Here is a 26,714-nt window from a genome sequence, read left to right on the forward strand (position 1 = left end):
CTCATTGCAGTGGCTTCTCTTGTTGTGGAGCACGGGCCCTAGAGTGCGCGGGCTTCAGTAGTTGTGGCGCATGGGTTTCAGTACTTGCAGCGCACAGGCTCTAGAGCACAGGCTCAGTAGTGTGGCACACGGGTTTTGTTGCTCTGCAGCATGTGTTATCTTCCTGGACCAGGGATCCAACTCGTGTCCCCTGCATTGGCAGGCAGATTCTTAACCACTGTGCCACCAGGGAAGTCCACATTTATTAAAAAAATTTATTTAATTTATTTATTTTTGGCTGTGTTGGGTCTTCGTTGCTGCATGTGGGCTTTTTCTAGTTGTGGTGAGCAGGGGCTACTCTTCGTTTCAGTGCGCGGACTTCTCATTGCAGTGGCTTCTCTTGTTGCGGAGCATGGGCTCTAGGCACGTGGGCTTCAGTAGTTGTGGCTCATGGGCTCTAGAGTGCAGGCTTGGTAGTTGTGGCACTCAGGCTTAGCTGCTCCACGGCACGTGGGATCTTCCCAGACCAGGGATCCAACCGGTGTCCCCTGAATTGGCAGGTGGACTCCCGCCATGAGGGAAGCCCCACATTTATTTATTTCTTAGAGGTTCTCATGTTGGGGTTTGTGAGCTGAAGGGCTTCAGGGAAACCCATGGATTCCCTCAAATTATATACAAAAATATTCGTGCTTTTCTAGGGTGTTGCTCCATAGAGTTCATCAGATTTTTTAAAAGCTCTTGCTATCTAGGAAAGCTTAAGGAGACAGAACACATCTAAGCATACATTAGTGAAATAAATGCGATAGGTTAAAAATAAAGATCTTTGGGAGATTAGCATAAACGTTGGAGGCTCACCATGTTTAGCATCCTGTAGAGGACCCATTTGATATAGGCCTTTGCCTTGTTGTGTATAGTGACTGGTGTACAGTCATGCTTGTATCATTGAGGGTCCTGGTAGTAATGGATGGTTTTTTGGAACATAGTTTAATGAAGGGACTATTTGCAGAGTTGTGGGCATAGTTTAACCAAAAAGGGATGATGAATCGCCCAGGGACTAGCACTAGTTGGAAACAGTTATCCACTCAGGCAAAGAGGCAAGGGGTTGGGAACTATGCTCCAGAACCCAGTGAGAGTTACAGGTATGGAAGAGGAGCCACTCAACAAGAGCCATGGCCACAGAGGAAATATAGCAGGGAATACGTTGTACTATTGTTTCTACCTCCTTCCACTCTTTGCTCTTCTGCTGATCCTTCCTGTTGGGAAAAAGTCTCATGTGCATAGCCTTTCAACCCCTCTTGGCCTCGTAAGAATGGGTCTTGGACTTGGAACACTTGGAGCTCACACAACCTGTACTTTGTGGGATTATCGTCCCCTGTTTCAGGCTTGCCCCCAGCTCTCAGTATTTCAGACTCCAGGGATAGTGTGGGATAAAGAGGGGGAGGGTGCTTGTGGGCCAATTTCCCTTTGTCAGCTGGCTGGCAGCCACTAGCCGTATGAGACTAGTGCACATGACTGGAGCTGATCTTACTTTGTCTCTTCTCTATATGAGTAAATCATTGTTCTACCTAGTGCTTGACTGTTGTGTTTTCCTTCACAACCTTGATACCAAGATATAATGGGCAGAAATGTATAGAGTCCTTTTCTGGGATTGGTAACCAGTGCATGGTGTTCTGTTCAACACTTCCTCTCATTGGCAAAACCCAACCAGAAGCGAGAGGGGGCAAGCAAGGACTGGATAACGTAGTCTTTTGAGATAAGGGAAGACAGAGGTAAAGAGCAAGGCAGAGAAGGGTGGAAAATGAATCTGGAGAGACAAATGGAGGATAATCATCAGAGTACTCAATACTTAATTTGTTAAATTAAATTGAATTTTTAATTGTTAAACGCAATTGAGCCTTACATATTGTTAGATTAAAGTGATAAATGATCAAATGTCTGATGATTTAATGTTTCTGATATAAATACCTTGACATAAAAATCTCTTTAGAATAATGAGGCAACTATTTGTCTCATATATATATTTGAATAGTAGAAATAATAAAAGTGATGCAATAATCAACCTATAAAATTGTGAAATTAAAATAACTTTTCAAGACTTTATGTTTTTCAAATATGCATTTTTCAAAATGTGAAAATTTGGATTATCTAACCTAGAGAAGACCAATTCATTTTCCACTGCCTACCTCAAAAACCACTTCTGTGAATCTTCTTTTACTTGGACAAATTTAAGAGTTTGTGAAACATTGTTCGTATTTCTGTTACACCACTTACATTCCTAATAGCTAGTTATTCTTATTGATAACATTAAAGTGGTTCACGTTTACTGCCTGTTTACTATGTGCCAAGCCACTGTGCTAAGGCCCTTACATACATTATTAATATTATCCTCAGAATAACCCTAGAAGTGTAGATATCATTGCTTGGTGCTTGATGCATCAGTGGATAGAACAGATTTCACAAAGGCCAGAGATCTTTATGTTCTTGTATTAATATTTCTACAACATTTTGGTTTTGTGGTTATTGTTAGTATTCATATGTTTATTAGCCATTTAGATTTTTTCTATGATGTCCCTGACCTACTCTTTTTTTAAAAAAATATTTTATTTATTTATTTATTTTTGGCTGTGTTGGGTCTTAGTTGTGACACACGGGATCTTCAGTGCGGCATGTGGGACCTTTCACTGCAGCATGTGGGCTCTTTGTTGTGGCACGTGGGCTTAGTTGCCCCGGCATGTGGGATCTTAGTTCCCCTACCAGGGCTCAAACCCGTGTCTTCTGTATTGGAAGGTGGATTCTTTACCACTGGACACACCAGGGAAGTCCCCCTGGACTCTTGTTCATTTTCTACTGGATCATCTGTCTTTTTCTTTTTTTTTTTTTTTCTTTTGCGGCACGCAGGCCTCTCACTGTTTTGGCCTCTCCTGTTGCGGAGCACAGGCTCCGGACGTGCAGGCTCAGCGGCCATGGCTCACGGGCCCAGCCGCTCCGCGGCATGTGGGATCTTCCCGGACCGGGGCACGAACCCGTGTCCCCTGCATCGGCAGGCAGACTCAACCACTGCGCCACCAGGGAAGCCCCATCTGTCTTTTTAATGTGGAGGAATTCTCTGTATTTTTGGGCATGTGCTCATCATTATGTGTTGCAAATGACTTCTCCCATTCTGTGGCTGGTTCAAGCTGAAATATTAAGAATACGTCAGATCTTGATAGCAAAGATAAATATTTCTAGTCAGATGAAAGAATAAACAAGTTTTATGAGGAAGGAAAATAAATTCACACATAAAACAGTTGAGTACTTTTTTAAAAATAAATTTATTTATTTATGGCTGAGTTGGGTCTTCGTTGCTGCGTACAGGCTTTGTCTAGTTGCGGTGAGCGGGGGCTACTCTTCGTTGTGGTGCGCAGGCTTCTCATTGCAGTGGCTTCTCTTGATGCAGAGCATGGGCTCTAGGTGCATGGGCTTCAGTAGTTGTGGTGCCCTGGCTCAGTAGTTGTGGCTCACAGGCTCAGTAGTTGTGGCGCACGGGCTTTGTTGCTCCGTGGCATGTGGGATCTTCCCAGACCAGGACTTGAACCCGTGTCCCCTGCATCGGCAGGTGGATTCTTAACCACTGCGCCACCAGGGAAGCCCCTGTTGAGTACTTTGGTTGGACTGAGGATCCTTAAAGTGAACCAATGGAAAATAAGACTGGAAAACTCAAAATATGTAGCCCCTGGGAAGCTCTAGAAAATGGCAAAAATATACCTCAACAGAACATCTTCTTGAAATCAATACTCACTTCCCTTCAGTTCAGGAGTAATTACATCTAGACAACTTGAAGGGAACCTCAAAGACTGTTTGGCCTCTTGCTAGCTAGCTCTAGGCTTGTCCTTCTCTGCCAGGGAAAGAATCTTCCTTTACTGAGATTGCCCTAGTGCTCTGCCTTGTGAAAAGGTGAATCTTAGAACTGGAGCTGAGGACTTCCCTGGTGGCGCAGTGGTTAAGAATCCACCTGCCAATGCAGGAGACACGGGTTCCAGCCCTGGTCCAGGAAGATCCCACCTGCTGCAGAGCAACTAAGCCTGTGCACCACACTACTGAGCATGCAGTCTAGAACCTGTGAGCCACAACTACTGAGCCCACATGCCACAACTACTGAAGCCCACATGCCTAGAGCCTGTGCTCCGCAACAAGAGAAGCCACCGCAGTGAGAAGCCCGCACGCTGCAGCGAAGAGTAGATCCCACTCACCACAACTAGAGAAAGCCCGCGTACAGCAACGAAGACTCAGTGAAGCAAAATAAATAAATAAATTTATTTTTTTAAAAAAGTCTAACTCTTTAAAAAAAAGGAACTGGAACTGAGGAGAGGAAACCTAGATGAACTTTCCTCATCTTGTCTATGAAGAGCTCTAGACTTCTAAGAGAGAGTTACTGGGTGTTAAAGTTAGAGCACCTTCATACAGTTGGCCTTTGTGTCTTGATGTTTATCCTTATAGAGTCTCCTCTTGAAGACTTGGGGCTTTGATTTCCTAAGATTTGCATTCCCTTACAGAACTTGAAAACTGATGGCTATAGGGCCTTTTGGTTTTACTATCCATCTAGTCTCAATCTCCATCTTATGATTTCTGCTGTACTGTTGTGAAATGACTCCATTCTATTCCCTAGTGAGATTATTGTAGCTTTTTTTTAGTTTTTGGATCTTATGGGTTTGCCTCTTTCACCACTAATCAGACAGAAACCGTTTCTATAGTGTCTCTCCTTAATTCTGATCCCATCAGAATTTGATTTGGCTGCAAGTACCTGAAAACTGAAAATAGTAGTAGTATCTTAGAAAGACAATTTTATTTTTATCTCATGTAAATAGAAGCAGTCCAGGGGTGCTGTGGCAACTACATGATCATCCAGGACGCGGGCTCCTTTCATCCCATTGTTCTTCCTTCCTTATCCGACATGGCAGCTCCTGGTATAATGTCTACATTGCAGCCAGCAGGAAGGAGGAATGGAAAGGGAGAAGGACATTCCACCGTCCCATGAAGGACTTCTCTGAGGCTGCACACACCACTCTGCTTATATCCTATAAGCCAACACTTAGTAAACATAGCTGTACCTAAGACTAAGGGGGGGCTTGGAAATCTGTGTCTGGCTAAAAGTAGGAAGTTTGATCCTGTAGAAGAAGGGGAAAATGGATCTTGGGGGGCAGCCGTTGATCCTGGCTACATAAAACCTTTTTCTGTTGTGACGAATATTTTCCCAAGATGGTTAAGGAGAAAAGCATAGACTGATATGGAGTATATAACTAATTTAAAATTTATCAGGATGAGCTCATAACTGAATTCTTGGCTCTTACTGTAAAATTTTTACATTGGTCTAGAAAGGTAGAAATAAGCTAACTCTTAAGTTATTCATCACTTTTACTAATTTTTCACACTTTGACTTCTTTTCTAAACATGGATACATTTTATCAAGGTTTTTAAATATAGCAGCGTCCATTGAGCATTGCATATGTAACTGAGGAGGAAATATTTACCTTTTAGCTTTATAGAAGATAAATACATTAAACCCACTATTAAGAATAGTCTAGGGGCTTCCCTGGTGGCGCAGTGGTTGAGAGTCCACCTGCCGATGCAGAGGACGTGGGTTCGTGCCCCGGTCCGGGAAGATCCCACATGCCGCGGAGCGGCTAGGCCCGTGAGCCATGGCCGCTGAGCCTGCGCTCCACAACGGGAGAGGCCACAACAGTGAGAGGCCCGCGTACCACAAAAAAAAAAAAGAAAGAATAGTCTATAGAAGACATTTTAGCAATAGGTAACATAAAAGCTCTTGGTTAGAACAAATTCAAATACATGGAAATTAAATGAAATCTAGAATTATTTTAATTCACTGAAAATTAGCTGTAATCCTGAAGATTTTTAAAAATTCTGCACCACAGAGCTTGAGGAAAATGTGTTATTAATCATAATTCTCATTATTTAAAATGATTTACTTTAAAAACCCAGTATGTAACACTATAAGTGATAATTATTTTTTCCTCCATAGGCAAGAAGTTTGATAGCTGTGGGACTGGGTATTGCAGCTCTTGGATTTGCAGGTAAGATAAATAAAGGATATATATCAATAAATGTTGCAGGAGAAATATTTCCAAGTAGCTTCTATAGTGATTCATGAGAAGACCCTTAGTATTCTGAGGTTTTTGATTTTAAGACATACGTTCCCATTCTTTGCAACATTTATAGTCACTGAAGATTTGTCAGCACAGCAAAATCTAGATAAACTTTGTAGTGAAGGAAATTAACGATACAAAAGCTAGGAGAACTAGCCCCAATAATAATTGATCTTCCTGACGTTTTTTTAGTTTGAGCTATAGTGTACTATTAAAAAATAAAATCTCTTTAATATGAAGCAGTGTAAGTGATAATGGGGCTCTTTTATTCTCCCATATTTTTTTCTTGCCGATAAGAATACACATTTTCTGAGCTGTCAGTTCTTTCTGATGAGCGTAGCCATTCTTTATAGTATATTTATCATTCATTTTAACATGTTGGTGTAATTTCTTTGACAAACCCAGGAGAACTTCTTTTACTGCCAAAATCTTTTTAGAAAGAATAAAGATTTAAAGTAAAATTGCTGTCTCTTCTAACCATTAATTTATAGTTTTAAATTGCATAGCTATTCTCTAATTAAATGTTAATCTGAGAGCATTTCCTTGTTGATAAAGGTTTACATTTTTCATTTAGCATTTGTGTCTCTTAAGTTCCATGGATTTGATCTTGTTAATTGGATCTTCTTTTTAGGTGGAGCTACATTCCATTGTGGTTATATGCAGTGAGATCCAATAGAAAAAGAGACATAAAAGATTTTGTTTTGTTTTGTATAATATTTAATTCCACACAACTCTATTTAAAGCACCTTACCAGTAAGAACTTTAAAATCAGGAAGATCAGTGGTTCAGATTCTCTTGGTTCTTGTACTGTCAAAGTCTTGTGTCTCATATAACTATAGTTAACTACTTACTGAGGTTTCATGAGAAGAGCATCATGTCTGAAAAGGAATTCTGACAAACTTGCCCATAAACATAAAACAATTTTTGTATTAGTTACTGTAGCAGAATAGGCATAGTTATTTCAAATTCAAGTGTAAGATTTTTATTTGAAATTAGAGAAAGATACTTTTGCCAGGGTCTTGTTTCTACAATGAGAAGAATTGGTGTATGTATTCTATACATACTACTCTGTTGCCAAATTCAGTTTACTAGCTAGAATATTAATAGCAGGCAGTTCTCTTTCAGGGTCAAATATGACTGAAGAGTAGAATTTAGGAGAAAGTACCCCTAGACTATTGGAACTAGATATTCTCCTCTATAGTTAAAGTAAATGTCCGGATGTCACTTCTTGAAGCCTTTAATTGCTTTTTTACATTGAGATTGCATGATTGTGGTTTTGAAGGAATTTTAAGGCACTTTAAAAGCCAGATTTTATACTGTTGTAGAATCAAATGGAAGTTGATATTTATATAAGAGATTTAGATGAGTTAGGGTTTCCGCTTCATTTAATTTTACTTTATTTAATGTTCTACTTGATCTCAAGAGCTTTTTATCTCCTACTTAGATTGGCTACTTCACATCTTCCTATGTCTAGCATCCTTTGTTTTTCCCTGTAACATGTTGTTTGCACAGGAATGACAGTATGTTTAGACAGGTTACTTCTTATAAAACATCTATGTAGTTGAACTTTCCCAGCAGAAATCTTGATTTGCAAATAATGTTATGGTTAGAAATTGAATTTAAGTTCAGAGGGTCATAACTGGTTTTCTAGCAGAGCTTTGGGAAAAGAGACCCTAGTATTCGTAGACACACATTCTGATTAGGGTACAAAAGGTAAATTAGCCAGATAATATTTTATTCTTGTTCTATGCCCTCAAAACAATTTAGGACCTGTTTTGCTATTGATACTTAGTTGTCCAGACTCAGAGGAATTTTGATTATTAGGATGCCTAAGAAAGGAAAGCACTAAAATAAAAGAAGCTTTTAGGAGAGTAGTCATCCTCAGTGAGAAATTGAGTGCTAGGGTGTTATTGTTTTTATGACCTGTAACATTGTATAAAAGTAGGATTTTATACATAACCATTGAAATTTTCTAATTTTCTAATTATGAACTAAAGCTTAATTTAATAGCTATGAAAATTATATTAAAATGAAATCTGTCCTCCATTTAATAAATTAGAAATTTGAAAAAATGTGACTGTCTTTCAGGTAGATTTTGAGATAGGTATTAAAATAACATATACAAAGTAAACAGTAAATACTGTGGTGAGCACTTTGTGGGTGTTGGCTTTCATTATAGAAAATACATTTGCTTTTATTCCTGTTACTATTTAGGTCGCTACACATCTCAAATCTGGAAACCTCTAGGACAAGTAATCACAGAAACTGCAAAGAAGATTTCAACCCCTGTAAGTTAAAAATGGCTTTAGTTAGAAATCTAACCTTGCTTTGATTTTTGTTTATATGCCATTATTGATAGTAATTCAGAAAAATGTTTTGGATTTTCATACAAATGTTTGTATCATTGGCAACTTTATTGATTTAGTTTCTTTTAAGTTTCTTGGTCATGTTATTTTATATCTAAGCTTATTCCTGACTTTGACTTTGAATTATCGTATTCCTTTTAGTAGTATTACATCAACTTTGAGGTAATTTATTTTCCTTGTTTAATTAGTATTCATTTAGTGATTGTCCTGTGCCAGGGGCTAGGCATAGCTGGTGAACAAGACAGACGTGGTGCCTGTCCTGATGGAGCTTACCCAAAAGTTGATTTCATCTTCAAATTTGAAACTAGTTCCCTCGTACCACCACACCTGGCTATCTCAAACATAAAATTATATGATTGCAACCTTGAAACCTATAGGGCTGATACATTCATCTACCAGCATTACAGCTACTCTGCTGAGCTGAATATAAGTAAAAGATGAATGATAGTAGGTGTCTAAAAAGCTATAGTGTGGTGAACTGGGTGAACTGTGGTTTGTGACCACTAGAGACCATGCAAAGAAAACTCACTGAAGCAGTACAACATAAACATTGATTTCTGGGAAACAGAAGATCTGGGATAGATCAGCTTGACTTACAGCAATTTGAGAATGAATGGCTTGTTTTAGCAAAGGCATTATAGGCTTGAGGCTTAGTTAGTCATGAACAATAACCACACTTTCAAAGGATGACATACTATATTATGACAGATAATTAAACTCGGGGTCAAAAGAACTGCAAGTGATTTTGCAGACTTATAAATGCATGTCTGTGATTAGAGGGAGCATGTGTTTATTTTCTGTTTTCCTGTTTATATTTTATTTGGCTAAAGTGTTATAGGTATTTAGCATTCATTCAATAAATGTTCATTAAGCACCTACTATATACTGGACATATTGTGGGGAGTGGGAGGTAGTCATGAACTAGACAAAGACACTGCCTTCTAGGAGTTTACTTTTTAGTGGAAACAATTAACAAAGAAATAAGATACATAATATGTAGAGGTGTTGAAGGTAGGAGTTTAGTTTTCTTTAGAGAACTAAATCAGCGTAAGAGATTGATTCTTTAACAGCAGAGAGGAATCTATATTAGATAGGTCTGGGAAGGCCTCTCTGAGAAGATGAGGGAGCAGGCCATGTGAACATCTGAAGAAAGAGCTTTCTAGTGGGAACACTGCAAAGGTCCCGAGGTGGAAATGAATTTAGCAGCAAGAGTAACTCCAGTGGAGTATGTGGAAGGAACAGTGGTAGTTTGGGCCCAGATCACTTAGGGCCAAATAGACTGTGACAAAGATAGCAGATTTTGGTTTAAGTGTGATGGAAAGCCTTTGGAAGGTTTTGAGCATGTGGGCAACATGATTACCAATTTAGGTGATCACTCTGCCTGCTGCAAAGAGTATAGACTAGAATGAGTCAGAGGAGAAGCTGTGAAACCTGTTAAGAGGGTACTGAGATAGTCCAGGGACTTAGGTGATGGTGGCTTGACATAGTTATTTAAATGTCTTTCCATATGTTTATGTAAAGCAAATTGAGAGACTTTCAGAAATCATTTCTCTCCTGTTTATGCTGATCTTCAGTAGATATATTTATACCATAAATAGACTTGTGTTTTGTAGAACTACATTATTTAACACTGAAAGGAAAAGAGAAAGAAAATGAGAAACATTTCACTGCTCTGTGCAGGCGCACAGATAACGTAGAATAGTTTAAGAGATTATTATGGGTATCCTGAATGCAGCCCCTGCATTTTTTTCTTTTCAAAGGTGTCTTTATTTATTTATTTATTTATTGGCTGCATTGGGTCTTCGTTGCTGTGCGAAGGCTTTCTCTAGTTGTGGTGAGCGGGGGCTACTCTTCATTGCAGTGTGTGGACTTCTCATTGCGGTGGCTTCTCTTGTTGTGGAGCACGGGCTCTAGGCACGCGGGCTTCAGTTGTTGTGGCATGCGGGCTCAGTAGTTGTGGCTCGTGGGCTCTAGAGTGCAGGCTCAGTAGTTGTGGCTCATGGGCTTAGTTGCTCCACGGCATGTGGGATCTTCCTGGACCAGGGCTCGAACCTGTGTCCCCTGCATTGGCAGGCAGATTCTTAACCACTGCGCTACCAGGGAAGTCCTGGCCCCTGCATTTCTTAAGGAGAGAAAAGTGATACGTGCCCCCTTTCCCTCCCTTTTGTGGGCTTCAAGTTAAGACAAGTGCCTTTTGATAAATCTGGCCCCTTTTCCACAAAGTACTACTCTTGCAGTTTGCAGTGAAACATCTTGGAATATCTTTATCATCATCATAATTATACCTCAGTGAAGATAGGAGTTTTTAAAATACTTCTTTAAATATTAATTGTTCCAGGGAAATTGAGGAATGAAATATATACATACTTCCTCTTGGCACTGATTCCAAAAAGCCAAATTCATAAGCACAGCATTTACAGTGTTTTGATTTTGTAACTGTGTTCATTATTGAATCAAATAGAGTTACTAACAAATAGGGACTGTAGTTGTGTGTCAATAAATCCCTGTCATTCAAAAGAGAATGTTCAAGGCTCAAGTTCCCATGGGTTCTCTTTTCATTTTTTCTTAAACTTTATTCGCTTCTTTGATGCTTTAACATCATCTTTTTCTTAAATCTCATCTTTCTTTTTCTCATGCTTTTTTCCCCATTCTTCTGGAATATTGCCTAGAATAATTTTGTTCATATGGAATGCATGGAGAGTTTGTTTCTTTCCCTCTCACTGTTGTCACGTAGCTGCTGGCTCCTTGGAATCTGGTGGAGCCAGTATTAGAGGGATACTACAGAAGTCTCTGCTCAGACGGAGTCTCCGTGCCCACCTTTATACTTTCCTGCATACTCTCAGCCACATTTTTTGGTACTCTCAGACTTAGCCAGATTTTCTGGTGTTCTTTTTCCTTTGTACACTGCTTGTTTTGATTTTGATTTTCTTTTGTTTGTGCTTTTGGTTTTTAGGTTGGGGTGATTTTTGTTTGTGTGTTTGTTGTTTAGTGCTGGAAATTTGGGGGATTTTCTCTTTATTATTGATGTTCTGAAATTTCACCGGAATTTTTAGCCTTGGCTTATGTGAAAATTGCCTGTTTTTTGTTCTGTTAGATCCTCATATATTTTTTCTTTATTTTTTCCTTCCAATGTGTCTCTGCTCCTGGAACTCATATAAGTGGCCTTTCTCAGCAGTTTGGTAGATTTACTTCAACAATTTAATTGAAAGAGAAGATTGGCAGTGTGCTGTGAGCACGTAGGTGGCTTATATTAACAGTCATGTCTCTTCCAAATCAAGGAGCCCAGAGGCAGTCTTGGAACCTCCAGAACCCAGGAGTGGTTGAGTACTATGTGTATTTTACTGCTTGGCATAACTGTCCCCCTCTTCAGCCCTCTGGGTTCAGTGTGATCTGTTGGTACTCGCCTTTGCTTCTCTTGGGACCTACCACCCACAGCTGGGTGCATCCCAGGCATGAGATTCTCTTTCTTGGCCTGAGGCTAAAGTGGTAGGTGGCAGGCCCTTATGCCCAATGCTAATGGAGTTAGGAATCATCTCTCTCTGCTGTTCTGGTTTAATTAATTACCCTGATGTTATTTTTTGTGTTTGTTGACTCTGAATTTAGTCAGAGGGGCTGCTAAATTGGGGCTGCTGTGATTTTTTTCTATATGTGCAGTCTTACCTGTTTTCAATCTTCCAGGATTTCTTTAAACTTTCTGGTTTGCTACTTGATCCATTTCTTGTTTTCTAGGACTCTTATGGATTTTTCTTGTTTAAAATATCTTTTCTCATTTCACAGGCACTTTGGAAAGCAAAAGACTTTTATTATTAAGTCTGCTGTTTTGAACCAGTACCTTTTACTTGATTTTTTTTAAGTATTAATGTATATTATTGACCCAGCTGTTGTCTAATTACCGCTAATTTTTTTCTTGGGGAAAAAACCCAAGTCATTTATCTTCTTTTGAGGCTTCTGTTTTTCTATTTGTTAATTTTTCTTTTTACTTGAATACAAGTTTTTAAAATTGGACTTACATTGTTTTATGGTTAAGTGAAATTCACGGAAATAACACTAATTAAAATCATCCTGTGGCTCTATAAATCAAATAGATTATTATACATAATTAAAGTTTATAGTTTATGGTAAATGTGTTTCTTCTCTTAAGACTATGGAATGATATATTTTCCTGGTTGTTTGGAGGGCTTTTATGTTTCAAGTGATTGAGTAAATTAGCTAATGAAGACTTTAACTTGGTTCGTTTCACATCTTCTTTAATAATATATAGCACTACAGCATTCAATGTTAATTTTAGAAGGAAAATTATTTTGATTTTTGTTTATATATATTTTATAAATAAAGTAATACAAAATAATAATTTGTAAGGTTCAAGGTGTGTTTCCAATAGACAGAAGAATAAATCCCACTATTTCTGTTCTTGGAAATTCTATTAGAAAAATATAACCATCTACTCCATCTGTTTGGTGTTCCTTATTGTAATCACATCTTTTTGAATTTAAACATTTCCTCGACCCACCAGTGTTATCAGAAAATAGTTCTGCATTGCCTTTGTCTGTATATCCTAATATAATGCAGTATTGGTGTATTACTTGTAAGCTTCAAAGGGCTTACAATTTCTTTTTAAAATTATGTAATGTAAAACCTAAATTCCATATGAGTGTAGAAGGCATGATTTTTTCTGAAGTAGCATGAGCAGTTGCTTTTCGTTGTTTTCTCTGTCTGCCTTTCTGTATATAGCCCCCAAATATTAAATGTCTATCCTCAAAAATGATATAGCTCCTTTAGAAGGATTATGATGATTGTATATTTACTTGTAAGCTTATTTGTAAACAGGTCAGTGTTTTAGGGTATGAGCCTCATCCAGTTGCTAGACTTTAAGTAACCTTTTCTTAGTCTCCTTTTCTACCTGGAAAAAACAAAGTAAAAAATTTGCTTAGATATAATGGCTACTTTTAGGGTTAATGAGCTTTGTGAATATAGTGGAAATGACAGTTCATGAAACATCATCAATTTATGCTGAAAATTTGGAGCTCACAAAGGTAGATACTCATAGAAATATTAGGGAGTAAGGTATGCATCTAGTAAAAATTTTGATCACCTGAGAGAAACCTTAAAACCAGCTGTTCTTCCTCTGTTAAGTTTTCTATTCCTTTATATGTATTCCCCTATATATCTCTTATTCCTTTATATATTCCCCTGTGTGTGTGTGCTTGTGTATATATACATAATTTGTCCACATTAATATGTGTACTTAAACAATTTGCTTCCCTTCCTCCCCTCACAATTTGGAGGAGGGGGTGGTTTTTTGTTTTCTTCCTAGATTGTTAATTACTTGAAATTTGGAATAGTACATCATATTCCTCACAGTACTGGTACATTGATAGATTAGCATCTATGTGATAAAGGACAGAACTTCACTTGTCTCATTTGAAAAGGTCCTGGCACATAGTAGGTGCTAATGTATTTGTTGAATGAGTTAATTGCCAGGGAATTATTACCAATGGAAATTTATGACAAGCTGTTCAAAGAGAATAGCTTATACAAATGACCAGATCTGGCTCCTTAGGACTCATTTCTTAAGCTCTAATAATTTAGTTGGTTTCCTTTTAGTCCCTTTTTTTTTTAAAAAAAATTGTATTTGTAACTGTGTTTATTGTTGAAAATTTAGAAAGTAAAAATAAACATGAAGAAAATAATTATTCATAATTCCACCACCCCAAAATAACATTTTGGTGTGTATACTTTCAGATTTTGTTTTATGCAAGCATACACTTTGTTTTTCCTTAGAAAAATATGGGTTCACGTTTTAGAAACATGCACGCATTCAATCATGTGTGAATTTTTTTCCTTCTAAAAGTTGAGTTCATGCATCTTGTTTTCTCTAAGAGCTCCTGAAGAGTTGTCTCTCTTTGCTGTCTCCCATTCCTTTCCTCCTGTTCTGTGTTTTTTGTTTTTGTTTTTTTAATTTATTTTTGTCTGCATTGGGTCTTCGTTGCTGTGCGCAGCCTTTCTCTAGTTGTGGTGAGCAGGGGCTACTCTTCGTTGTGGTGCGCGGGCTTCTCATTGCAGTGGCTTATCTTGTTGCGGAGCACAGGCTCTAGGCGCGTGGGCTTCAGTAGTTGTGGCGGGCGGGCTTAGTTGTTCCACAGCATGTGGGATCTTCCCGGACCAGGGCTTGAACCCGTGTCCCCTGCATTAGCAGGTGGATTCTTTACCATTGCGCCACCAAGGAAGCCCTCTCTTGTTCTCTCTTAAACTCACTCTAATCAAACCTTCACTTCCAGTACCTTCACTAGACTTAGATTTACCAAAGGGTAAATCCAGCCGTCAGCCCTCAGTTCTTGTCTTACTTGACCTATTGGAAGCATTTGAAACTTTTTTTTTTTTTTTTTTTGCTACGCGGGCCTCTCACTGTTGTGGCCTCTCCCGTTGCGGAGCACAGGCTCTGGACACGCAGGCTCAGCGGCCATGGCTCACGGGCCCAGCCGCTCCGTGGCATGTGGGATCTTCCCGGACCGGGGCACGAACCCGTGTCCCCTGCATCGGCAGGCGGACTCTCAACCACTGCGCCACCAGGGAAGCCCTGAAACTATTTTTCACTTCCTCACTTTTGGCATCTGCTTTTCCTCCTCCTGCACCACTAGGCCATCACAGTTTCCTTTACTGATTCCTCTCCATCTCTGTGCCATTAAATGTTGCAGTTTCTAGGGCTCAGTCTTTGGACTTCTTATCTACACTCCCACTCTAGGTGACCTCATTTAGTCTCACACTTTTAAATACCGTCTGTGTACTCATGACTCCCAAATGTTATCTCCAGGTCAGACTTTTCCTCCACTTACATAGACATTTTTGAAACTTAATGTAACCAAAACCAATCTCCTGATATGTGTTACCCACAAGAAACAAGTAACAAATAACCACGCCTTGTCTAAGTCACTAATGGCAGTTTAGGCCAGAAACCTTGCAGTCATTTGCAGAGTGAGACAAAGTTTAGCAAGCTGTTAGTTTATTAGAGAATGCTCTTAGGATCAACAGCTCCAGGAGGCAAGAGAAGGAAGAAGAATGGAGGGATAATTTAGGCTGCAGTGCAGTCTTAGTAAAAGGCCTGAGACAGTGAGCCCCCCGGGACCTCTGACGCTCAGGTGTCTCATCGTGATTATCCCGATTTGGGGCAAGAGGCCATGAAGCTAAGTGACATCACCTGGGAGGTAAATATAGCTAAGAAGTCCAAGGACTGAGCCCTGGAGAAGCACAGTGTTTATACCCTGACGTCAGCCAGTCATCAGCTAGAGACCCTCCTGCGAAGGGGGCGTGAGCTTGACATTCTTCAGCCAAGGCAATTGCTGGAGTTTGACAGCTGAGTGCTGTCTGCCAGCGGCAGCCCCAGTGTCTGCGGAGTAAGTGCCTCAGCTCTGAAGGGGGATCTGTGCAGTGTATAGCAGCGTTTACTGCATCATCTTTAGTTCCCTGCTTTTTCTCATATCCCATATTCAATCCAAGCAAATGTTATTTCTGCTTTCAAAGTACATCCAAAATCTGACAGCTCTCACCTCCTCCTCTACTACCACATTGGTCCATACCAGCATCATCTCTTGCCTAGATTACTGTTATGTCATCTTAACTGGTCTCCTGCCTGCACTCTGTACCTGTCTTTCTATTCTCTATACAGCAGTTAGAGTAATTCTTTTAAAACCAAGTCAAATCTGTTACCCCAGTGCTCTGGTTCTTCTACCACTGAGAATAAAATCCTAAATCATTTCCATTGCTTCCAAGGCCCTCCACAATCTGGCGCCTGTTATCTCTCTACTACTTCTCTCCTTGCTCAGGCCTCTCCAGCCACATTGACCTTTCAGTCTAGTCTTCTGGTCTCTTGGCCTCCCTGTCTAATATCCTGATGTCCTCCTCACGTTGTCAGCTTCTCCTCTTTCTCAGTCAGCCAGTCTAGTAGGTTAAAAAGATGTCTGTCATCTCTACAGTAAGTGACTTGGTCAAGGTTATCCAATGAGAAAATTACCGTAGAGCTTAGATAAAGTTCAGGCCTTTTGCTTCTACTGACCTGTTTTATTCCTTCAGTGTAGTGTTTATCTTGGTCATAATTTCTTGTAGAGGATTATTGTTTAGTGCTCTCCCTCCCCACCTCCCACAATTCCAAGTTGACTTCTGGAAAATACATTGCTCTTTTTTTTTTGAAAAAAATTTTTTTAAGAAGATGTTGGGGGTAGGAGTTAATTAATTAATTTATTTTGGGCTGTGTTGGGTCTTCGTTTCTGTGCGAGAGCTTTCTCTAGTTGTGGCGAGCGGGGGCAACTCTTCGTCGCAGTGCGCGGGCCTCTCACTGTCACGGCCTCTCTTGTTGCGGAGCGCAGGCTCGGGACGCACAGGCTCAGCGGCCATGGCTCACGGGCCCAGCCGCTCCGCTGCATGTGGGGTCTTCGCGAGCCGGAGCACGAACCTGTGTCCCCTGCATTGGCAGGCGGACTCTCAACCACTGCGCCACCAGGGAAGCCCTGGAAAATACATTACTCTTATTGCAGCTGTGTGATGGGATTGAGGTCATGCCATCTCATATGTGGAACTAATTATTTCTTGCTCTTTCTTTCCTCTATAGAGTTTTTCATCCTACTATAAAGGAGGATTTGAACAAAAAATGAGTAGGCAAGAAGCAAGTCTTATTTTAGGTGTAAGGTAGGTGTGCTGCATAAGTATTATTTTGTTCTGTGGCTAAGTTTGTCTTGAAAAAGAAGAAAATGTGACAGTAAAGTTATCCTTATATTTTAAATTATGAATAGGAGGCAGAGGAGAAAATATCAAATTTTTACATTTTAAAACCTCAAATCTAAGAAATTATCCTACCACCCCTAAAAAAAATCAGGCGTATTTGTGATGTGCCTTTATTTCTTAACAAGGAACTATTGTATTTTAATACTAAAGTTCCAATGCAATTATCAAAATAACCTTTATTGTGACAATGAATTCTTTCTGGATTCAGTTTTCTAATTTGATATGTGTCATATTTTTGGGATCTGTTTCACAGTTCTTTCTTAGTTCCACAATTTGACATCTAGCATATTTCATTATATTTGTTTTACCTTAGTATCCATTTATTGTCTAACTTTGAATGGCTTGGAGAAAGTTAATGATATTATGTGATTGCTGTATATCATTTAACACTTAAAGTTAATAATACATCCCCTACCATAGATTTACCAGTATCTATATTTGTTTACCTTATGTTCCCTTAGAGCTCACTCAAATTTTTATGGGGGTTGGTTACAATATGTTAGCTACAACACATCTTATGGTGACTTAGTCAACATAATTAAGGAGAATAGATCATAAAGTCCTATATCAACAGAATTTTTAAATCTCTTTTAGATTAGCAGATATTTAAGGCCAAACATTTTGTAATTTCTTATGACTAATCAAGAAAAAACAAAATGGTGGGTAGGGGAGGAACAGCTCAATTTAGCTTGGTGCTTCATTTAAATATAAGAAGAGATGGGGGCTTCCCTGGTGGCGCAGTGGTTAAGAATCCGCCTGCCAATACAGGGGACACAGGTTGGAGCCCTGGTCTGGGAAGATCCCACATGCCGCGGAGCAACTAAGCCCGTGCGCCACAACTACTGAGCCTGCGTGCCACAACTACTGAAGTCCATTCCCCTAGAGCCCGTGCTCCACAACAAGAGAAGCCACTGCAACGAGAAGCCTGTGCACCACCATGAAGAGTAGCCTCTGCTTGCTGCAACTAGAGAAAGCCCGTGTGCAGCAATGAAGACCAAGTGCAGCCATAAATAAATAAATAAAATAAATAAATTTACTTTAAAAAATTAAAAAATAAGAAGAAATGGGCTCTCTCACTGAGAATACAAAAAAAAAGAAATGATTTTAAGCAGGGGAACCAAACTAGGAAATTAGCTGTATTGCTAACTATTCTTTTCTTTAATATTATTCAGAGTGGCATTGTTATTTTTCTTGGCCCCCATATCATCCCATTCATAGTGTTGAAATGTGAATATGATGCACATTATTAAACCAAACACAAAAGTTTTTGAGGGTATCATTTAATATCATCCAAGGTACTCCTGTTTTTAGGAAGGATAATTAGGAGTTGACTTAAGATACATGGTTATAAAGTTTTATCCCATCGAGCTGGAAGCTGTACAAAATTTCACAAGGAAAATTGAGTGGCTAACAGCACAGACTCTGATAACAAGTGAATCTAGGTACAAATACCATTTTTACCACCTGTTAGGTGCGTGACTTCAGTCTCATCATTTGTAAAATACAGAAAATATTAGTTTCTACTGCATAGGGTTGCTGCGAAGATGAACACATATGAAGTTTTAGCATAAACGTAGAACTTGGTAATTACCCAATAAATACCAGGTAAGCAGACAGATCCTCGTCCTGATTCTGTCACTGAGGCACTTATTGTTAGCTTCTCTGCACTTCAGCGTCTTCATTTTTGATTTGGAATTAATAATATCTGCCTTGTCGGAATTTATAATGACACGAGTGACCTTTTTATCCACGTGCCTGCCAGATAACAGGTGCTGCATAATGTTGGCGCCACTCCATTCCCATCTCTGTCATGAATGCAGAAGCTAAATATTTGCCCTTAACACATTAAATAGAAAGGTGGACCTTATTTGCTTTCCTCTAGCCCTTTCTTTCAGTCAGGCGGCATTGATTTTGAGGAGATTCTCAAAGTGTGAATACATTGCTGTGGTTCCATTTTCTGTGATAAGTGAATCCAAATGATTTAGACTGCATAACAAGTAGGTAAAGACAAAATGGAGCTTGACTCTGTTGATACTCTATTTAAAAACAAAGAAACCCCTATGTTACTAGATGACTATGTTACCAGATGACTCTGTATATTCTTACATATTGCGTAAGCCTGAAATATTTTACTGAGCTGCCCAGGAAAACTTAATATACCTGATATATTCTGAAATTATGCACACATTTGTGATTTTCAGACTTTCTAAAAACTTCTGTGGAACTCTGTTTAAATGTTATTCAATAGACTAGTAGTAGAAAAAGATGAGACCCAAACTGCTCCATTTGCTACAGGATCAGGGAACACTACTCTGTTCTATACACCCCACTCACCTACTCCCAGTCAAATGCATTCCAGGGAGCAGTTTGAAATCCCTGATCTAGGCAAAATGATATTTAATTTAAAGTTACATTTTCAATTTGTGGTGGAATTGTCTATACTGGAGATATATCAGAGCTACGTTTAATTTTTAATGCTTTGTTTAAGAACTAGGATTCTCTCATCTTGCTTAATCTTTACAAGACCAATATCAAGGAGCTTATATCCTATATTTTCTTCTAGTAGTTTTAAGGTGTTACATCTAAGTCTTTAATCCATTTTGAGTTAATTTTGGTGTGTGGTACAAGATAAAGGTCCAGTTTTATTCCTTTGCATATGACTGTTCAGATTTTCTGTTCCCAGTAAACACCATTTATTGAAGAGACTATCCTTTCCCTTACTGTATATTCTCTATTCCTTTGTTGTAAATCAATTGACTGTATAGGTATGGGTTTATTTCTAAGCTCTGTTCTGTACCATTAATCTATGTGTCTTTTTATGCCAATACCATACTGTTTGATTACTAGAGCATTTGTAATATATTGATAGATTGAAATCAGGAAGTTTGATGCCTCCAGCTTTGTTCTTCTTTCTCAAGATTCCTTTGGTTATTCAGGATCTTTTGTGGTTGGTTCCATACAAATTTTAGGAATTTTTGTTCTATTTCTGTGAAAAATGCCTTTGGAATTTTGATATAAGTTGCATTGAATCTGTATAGTGCTTTGGATAGTATGGACATTTTTAAAAAATTACTTCTTCCAATCCGTGAGCACAGAATATCTTTGCATTTTTTTGTGTCTTCAGTTTCTTTCATCAGTGTCTTCTGGTTTTCAGTGTACAGGTCTTTCACCTCCTTGGTTAAATTTATTCTTCGGTATTTTATTGTTTTTGATGCAATTTTAAATGGGATTGTTTTCTTGATTTTCTGATAGTTTGTTATTAGTATATAGAAACAATAAATTATTGTACGTTGATTTTAGAGCCTGCAACTTTACTGAATTTGTTGATTAGTTCTAACAGTTTTTTGGTGTAGTCTTTAGGGTTTTTTATAGGTAAAAATGTCATCTGCAAATAATGACAGTTTTACTTCTTCCTTTCTCATTTGGATGCCTTTTATTTCTTTTTCTTGACTAATTGCTCTGACTAGGACTTCCAATGCTATGTTGAATAAAGGTGGTGAGAGTGGGCAACTTTGTCTTGTTTCTGATCTGATCTTTTCATCATTGAGTATAATGTTAGCTATGGGCTTTTCATATATGGTCTTTATTATGTTGAGGTTCGTTCCCTCTATACCAACCTTGTCAAGAGTTTTTATCATTAATGGATATTGAATTTTGTCAAATGCTGCTTCTACATCTATTGAAATGACTATGTGATTTTTATCCTTCGTTTTGTTTGGAATAAATCCCACTTAATCATGGTATATGATCCTTTCTTTTAATGTATTGTTGAATTCGATTTGGTAATATTTGTTGAGAATTTTTGCATTTGTGATCATCAGGGATATTGGCCTGTATTTTTCTTTTCTTGTAGTGCCCTTGTCTGGTTTTGGTGTCAGGGTAATGCTAGCCTCATAAAATGAGTTTGGAAGTGTTTCCTCCTCTTCCATGTTTTGGAAGAGTTTAAGGATTGGTGTTAATTATTCTTTAAATGTTTGGTAGAATTAAGTGAAGACATCTGGTCCTGGACTTTTCTTTGTTGGAAGTTTTCTGATTGCTGATTCAGTCTCATTAGTAGTAACTGGTCTGTTCATATTTTCTATGATTCAGTCTTGGTAGATGCTTTGTTTCTAGGAATTTATCCATTTATTTCTCCTAGGGTGTCCAATTTGTTATTGTATAGTACAGTTCACAGTAGTCTCTTATCCTTTGTATTTCTGTGGTATCAGTTGTAATCTCTCCTTTTTCATTTCTGATTTTACTTGAGTCCTCTGTTTTCTTGGTGATCTAGCTAGTGGTTTGTCTGTTTTGTATGTATTCTCAAAAAACTAGCTCTTAGTTTCATTGATTTTTGGTTTCTTGTTCTTTTTAGTCTCTATTTCATTTATTTTCACTGTGATCTTTATTTTCCTTCTACTAGTTTTGGGCTTAGTTTGTTCTTCTTGTTATACTTCTCTGAGGTGTAAAGTTAGGTTGTTTATCTGAGTTCTTTTTTTTCCCCCTGAATGTAGGCTTTTATTACTATAATTCCTCTTAGAAATGCTTTGGCTGCATCCCATAAGTTTTGGTAGGTTGTTCATTTGTCTCAAGATTTTTTTTGATTTCTCATTTGACTTGCTTTTTGACTTGACTTATTTATTTTATTTATAGAAGAATGTTTATATGCTTATGTAGCAATTGATAATGTATTTTAACATGTTTGATGATCTGTTACTTAACCCCAGGAGATTAGAAATAGCAAGTAACTGGCAAGTAATAGCTAGAGACTAGAACACTGGTAGAATTGAGGATTGACAACTGACAGCAAGGAAGGCAGCGTTCAAAACAGACAGAAGAACTTAAATGGATAGCATTTTATGACCATTTAGGAGAAGGGCAAGCAAACCTCTGCAGACCTTGAGAGTTTCTTTGCACTTAATTGATACTCATGATAATGCTTTTTGAGTCATTCAAGATATGCTAGATTAGATTATTTATACCCCATTTTTTAAAAAGTAGGAAATGTAATACACTTTCATAAGCATTCTTTATGTTCATGATAATAACTACTATTCTTTGAACACTAATTTTATGCCAGGTCATGCTCATCCTTTTTGCTTATATAATCTAACTTGTCCTTAAAATAATCCTAGGAGGTATGCTTATGAGAAAATTTTGCTTGTGAGAAAATTATAAGTCAGAGAGTTCAAGTAAGCAAGACGAAGTATTTTGTTTGTTTGTTTTTGCCGCACCACACGGCATGTGGGATCTTGGTTCCCCAACCAGGGATTGAACCCGCGTCCCCTGAAGAGGAAGTACGGAGTCTTAACCACTGGACCACCAGGGAAGTCCCAAGACAAAGTTTTATAGATTATGAGTGATGGATTTAAACCAGTGTCTGAATATCTCTAAAAGTTCCTGCATTTAGCCCCTACAGTGTGGTTCATCCATACAGATGATTTTGAGTTTCACAGCAACCACTGTGTACTTTGGGTCAGCTACTGTTATTTCCATTTGAGGCTCAGAAAAGCAGCTTAGATAAGCGAGTATAAATATTAAGTAGGAACACCAGGATCTTGTTATTATTAGTGTTAATTTTTTTCCTTACCTGGAAAATGTACTAGAGAGAAGGAGTTCCAGTACTGGATAAATTAGGTTTTGCAGGAATAATTTTAGGTTTATTTAACTTTCTCCTTTAATTTTTGTTTAGAGCATAGGCTCTAACAGCCAAGCTTTTCCCATAGTTTTCTCACAAAGCTAAATAAATTATGAGCTATTAAGGGTTTTGAGATGTTCTGTTGAAAGATAATAATAGTAAAAGCTAACTATTATGGAACATTTGCTACACACCAGGCACTGCTGTAGCACTTTGTTGGCATCAACTAATTTAATCCTTGTAATTGCTCTATGAGGACTATGTTGTTCCTATCCCTGTTTCACAATGAAGAAACCGAAGCTCAGAGAGGGTAAAAAATTTGACCAAGGCTACCCTATCTTTCATGGCAGTGCTGGGATTAAAATCCTGAAGTCTGGTAGCCCTAGAGTTCAAATACCTGTTTGTTACATTATTTATACTGCCTTCCCCTCAAAGAGCTTGAAGCATAAATTTTCAAACTCACAGTAATAGTCTACAGGCTATGATTCTCCTATCCTTATATTGTGTATATGTTTTTTTAATTGAGAATAAGGACTGAAGGAAAGTACATGCAGCATTGAATATGATTTATTTTGATGGTTGGTAGAATGAAGTGACAAGCTGTAATTTCATATTTATCCACAAGATGGTGAAATTCTCATTAGTTTTTAATTTCTTAAAACTCATATAAACCATTAATTTATAATCTGCATTTGACACTATTTGTTATAAGCACTTTAATTTCTTTTTACAGCCCATCTGCCGGCAAGGCCAAGATTAGAGCAGCTCACAGGAGAATCATGATTTTGAATCACCCAGATAAAGGTAGGTAAAATTCCTGTTACATAGCTGAAATGGAAATTTATGTGTCACACGTGTTGTGGTTTTTCTTATAAATAAATGAGCCTTTAGATTGGAGTTCAGTGACCCACCGAAGTGATGCATTTATAGTTATCAGTGTTGGAAAACTTTGTTAGCAATTTCTATATATGAGTATCTAACCCCTGTTTGAGGCTCCTAGCATTTTTTAATCTTTTTAAAAAATATTTATTTATTTTACTTACTTATTTTCTTTATTTTTTTGGCTGCGTCAGGTCTTAGTTGTGGCATGCAGGGTCTTTTGTTGTGGCATACGGGATCTTCTTTGGGGCACGCGGGCTTCTTTCTAGTTGTGGCGCTTGGGCTCCAGGGCATGTGGGCTCTGTAGTTGTGGTGCGCGGGCTCTCTGTCGAGGCGCATGACCTCAGTAGCTGTGCTGTGTGTGGGCTTAGTTGCCCCGCAGCATGTGGGATTTTAGTTCCCCGACCAGGGATTGAACCCACGTCCCCTGCATTGGAAGGCAGATTCTTTACCACTGGACCATCAGGGAAGTCCTGAGGCTCCTAGCATTTTGATGGAGAAAGAAAAAACATGACTTGTGGACTCTTTGACTGTATTAACTGATTTGGGCATCATGAATTACATTTGTTTAACCTTGCACATAAAAGTACAAGACTTGGAGGGTATTCTCTAAATCTCTTAATGTAGTATGTCACAGATGATTCTGAATTTCTTAATTTTATTCTGGAAGGCTCTGAGGCTGAGCTATTTTTTTTTAACTGGCCAGGTTTTAAATGTAGATTTATCTTACAGAAAGACAATTATTATAACTTTAACTACCCTACAGCTGCTTGAGAGAGAAAGCCCATATGTTTATTACTGTTTCTGCTCTAAAATAACAGATGGCAGAAGGTTACACTGTATTTCAGAAGTCAGAAGTGGGGGAGTAGGGGGCAGAGAGTAAAGGGTTTCTTGGATTCTTACAGACTTTCAGTTTTCTAATTATTTTGAAAAAAATTAAAAACAAATTTTGGATTTCTACCCATCCTGACTCCAAAATCAGGCATTCTTTTTCAGCTTTCTCAATTACTGTAAAAATTCTTTTCACTAAATATCATCTCCTTTGGTTTTTGCACTTGCTATTCTTTAGTGTGAATAAACAAAAGAATAAACTTTGAAAAGAGGTTTTGCTTAAAATTTCTAAACAGCTTCAACAGTTACTAAAAGATCCATTCAACTAATTTACTTTGCACTGTGGGCTTTTAGAGTAATTGACTCAGAAAGAAATGTGTTTAAATGGTTCTGATGAACCTAGGGGCAGGACAGGAATAAAGACACAGACATAGAGAATGGATTTGAGGATGCGGGGAGGGGGAAGGGTAAGCTGGGACGAAGTGAGAGAGTGGTATGGACATACATACACTACCAAATGTAAAATAGATAGCTAGTGGGAAGCAGCCACATAGCACAGGGAGATCAGCTCGGTGCTTTGTGATCACCTAGAGGGGTGTGATGGGGAGGGTGGGAGGGACATGAGGGAGGAGATATGGGGACGTTGTAGAGCAATTATATTCCAATAAAGATATTAAAGAAAGGAAGGGAGGGAGGGAGGGAATAAAATATTAAAGAAAGGTAGGAAGGGAGGAAGGAAGGAAGGAAGGGAGGGAGGGAGGGAGGAGTTTATCAAGTGTATGCCCTTCTCTCGTTGATTGCGGTGGGATCAAGCACTAATGTATTTCAGATGATTGACAAGTTGTTGATTGTGTCTACTGGCAAGGAAGTGAGCTCTAAAATGTGTCTAAAAGAATATATATTTTTAGATACCTTTAGTAAAATATAGAAAATGTTTATGTTATGAGCCAGTAGTGTTTAAAGAATTACTTGATTTATTCTGAGATTGTATATTTATCAGAATTGGGGTTGTTGGCTGTCCTTAGTGTGCTTACTAGTATCCTCTAGTCTGGCCTTGCATTGGTGGCAGAGTGGGAGGGAATGGATCCGGAAGTAGGAGCCAGCATTCTTCTTCTTCATCTTCTGCCTTCTAGCTAGCAGCATGGCCTTGAACACTCCCCTAACCTCTCCAAATGTCAATGTTATCATCTACAAAATGAAAGGATTTATTTCTAAAGCTTTTTTTGGATATATGATATAATGTAATACTTTTATATACCTATTCAATTAATTAAGAACCCGTACCTTATATTTCTATTCGGATCACATTTTTAACCTAAGAAAGATGCTTTTAATCAACAGTTGTCAACAACAAATGTGACAGCTGTAGACATCTTGTCCATATAATTGCTCATTCACCCAAAATTTTATAATATTTGGAGTTTCAGAGACTTCTTAAAACCCATCCATATACTCATAGTTAAGAACTCCTGCTCTAGTACAAGTATGATGATTTAAGGAATATTGCAACTACTTGAGGGAAAAAAATTCATGTTTGATGGAGTTGGGAGATGATAGCTCATAAATCTGGAAATTATCTCTTGAGAAGGAAGGTTGTTTTGTTTTGCTTCATTTTTAATGGGAAGAAGATAATGGATTTTGTTATTTATTTTCACAATGGTTTATATTTTCTGATTTCTAACTCTACAGTAGTTACATTTAGATAAGGGTATTCCTCACCTGGTACAATCTGTCTCTATAAGAAGATAATAGATTTTAAATGAAAGTATCTGTCCTTGCAGAGAAAAAGCCAGGAATGTTTGGGGAAGTATGAGAACGGGCAGCTCTCAGTTTTGCCTGCTCTTCTTACAATTCTTTACCATATTTGCTTGGCCAGGTCACCACTGAGTGTTACTTATAGGTGGTTGCAAACACTTGACTCCTCCACCCAGTGCTTCTGAAGTTCATGCATATTCTTTCTCTCACCACCCCACCCCCACGTGGCTTTTCTCTTGGTTTTGCTACCAGCTGGTAAAACAAAGCGAGAACTTCAAATGTGTGATCAAGATGACTTGTTACATATTTCATTACTAGCTTGTGCAAAGAAAGTGACACCAGAAAATTAGGTGTGGGAGAGAACTGGAAATAAAT

General features: G+C 38.3%; 1 protein-coding gene across 1 annotated transcript in view; it reads left to right on the forward strand.

Annotated features, from left to right (window-relative positions):
• The window catches only part of DNAJC15 (DnaJ heat shock protein family (Hsp40) member C15), a 62,606-nt gene that overhangs the window by 20,489 nt on the left and 15,403 nt on the right, over window positions 1–26,714 (forward strand). Inside the window, exons 2-5 of the mRNA XM_082675920.1 lie at window positions 5,996–6,047; window positions 8,334–8,407; window positions 17,088–17,164; window positions 23,608–23,678. Of these exons, the coding sequence (XP_082532046.1) occupies window positions 5,996–6,047; window positions 8,334–8,407; window positions 17,088–17,164; window positions 23,608–23,678 (274 nt within the window). The remainder of the gene's footprint in view (window positions 1–5,995; window positions 6,048–8,333; window positions 8,408–17,087; window positions 17,165–23,607; window positions 23,679–26,714) is intronic.

This window comes from Grampus griseus (genome assembly GCF_964374135.1).
Source record: "Grampus griseus genome assembly, chromosome: 18".
Classification (NCBI taxonomy): domain Eukaryota; kingdom Metazoa; phylum Chordata; class Mammalia; order Artiodactyla; family Delphinidae; genus Grampus; species Grampus griseus.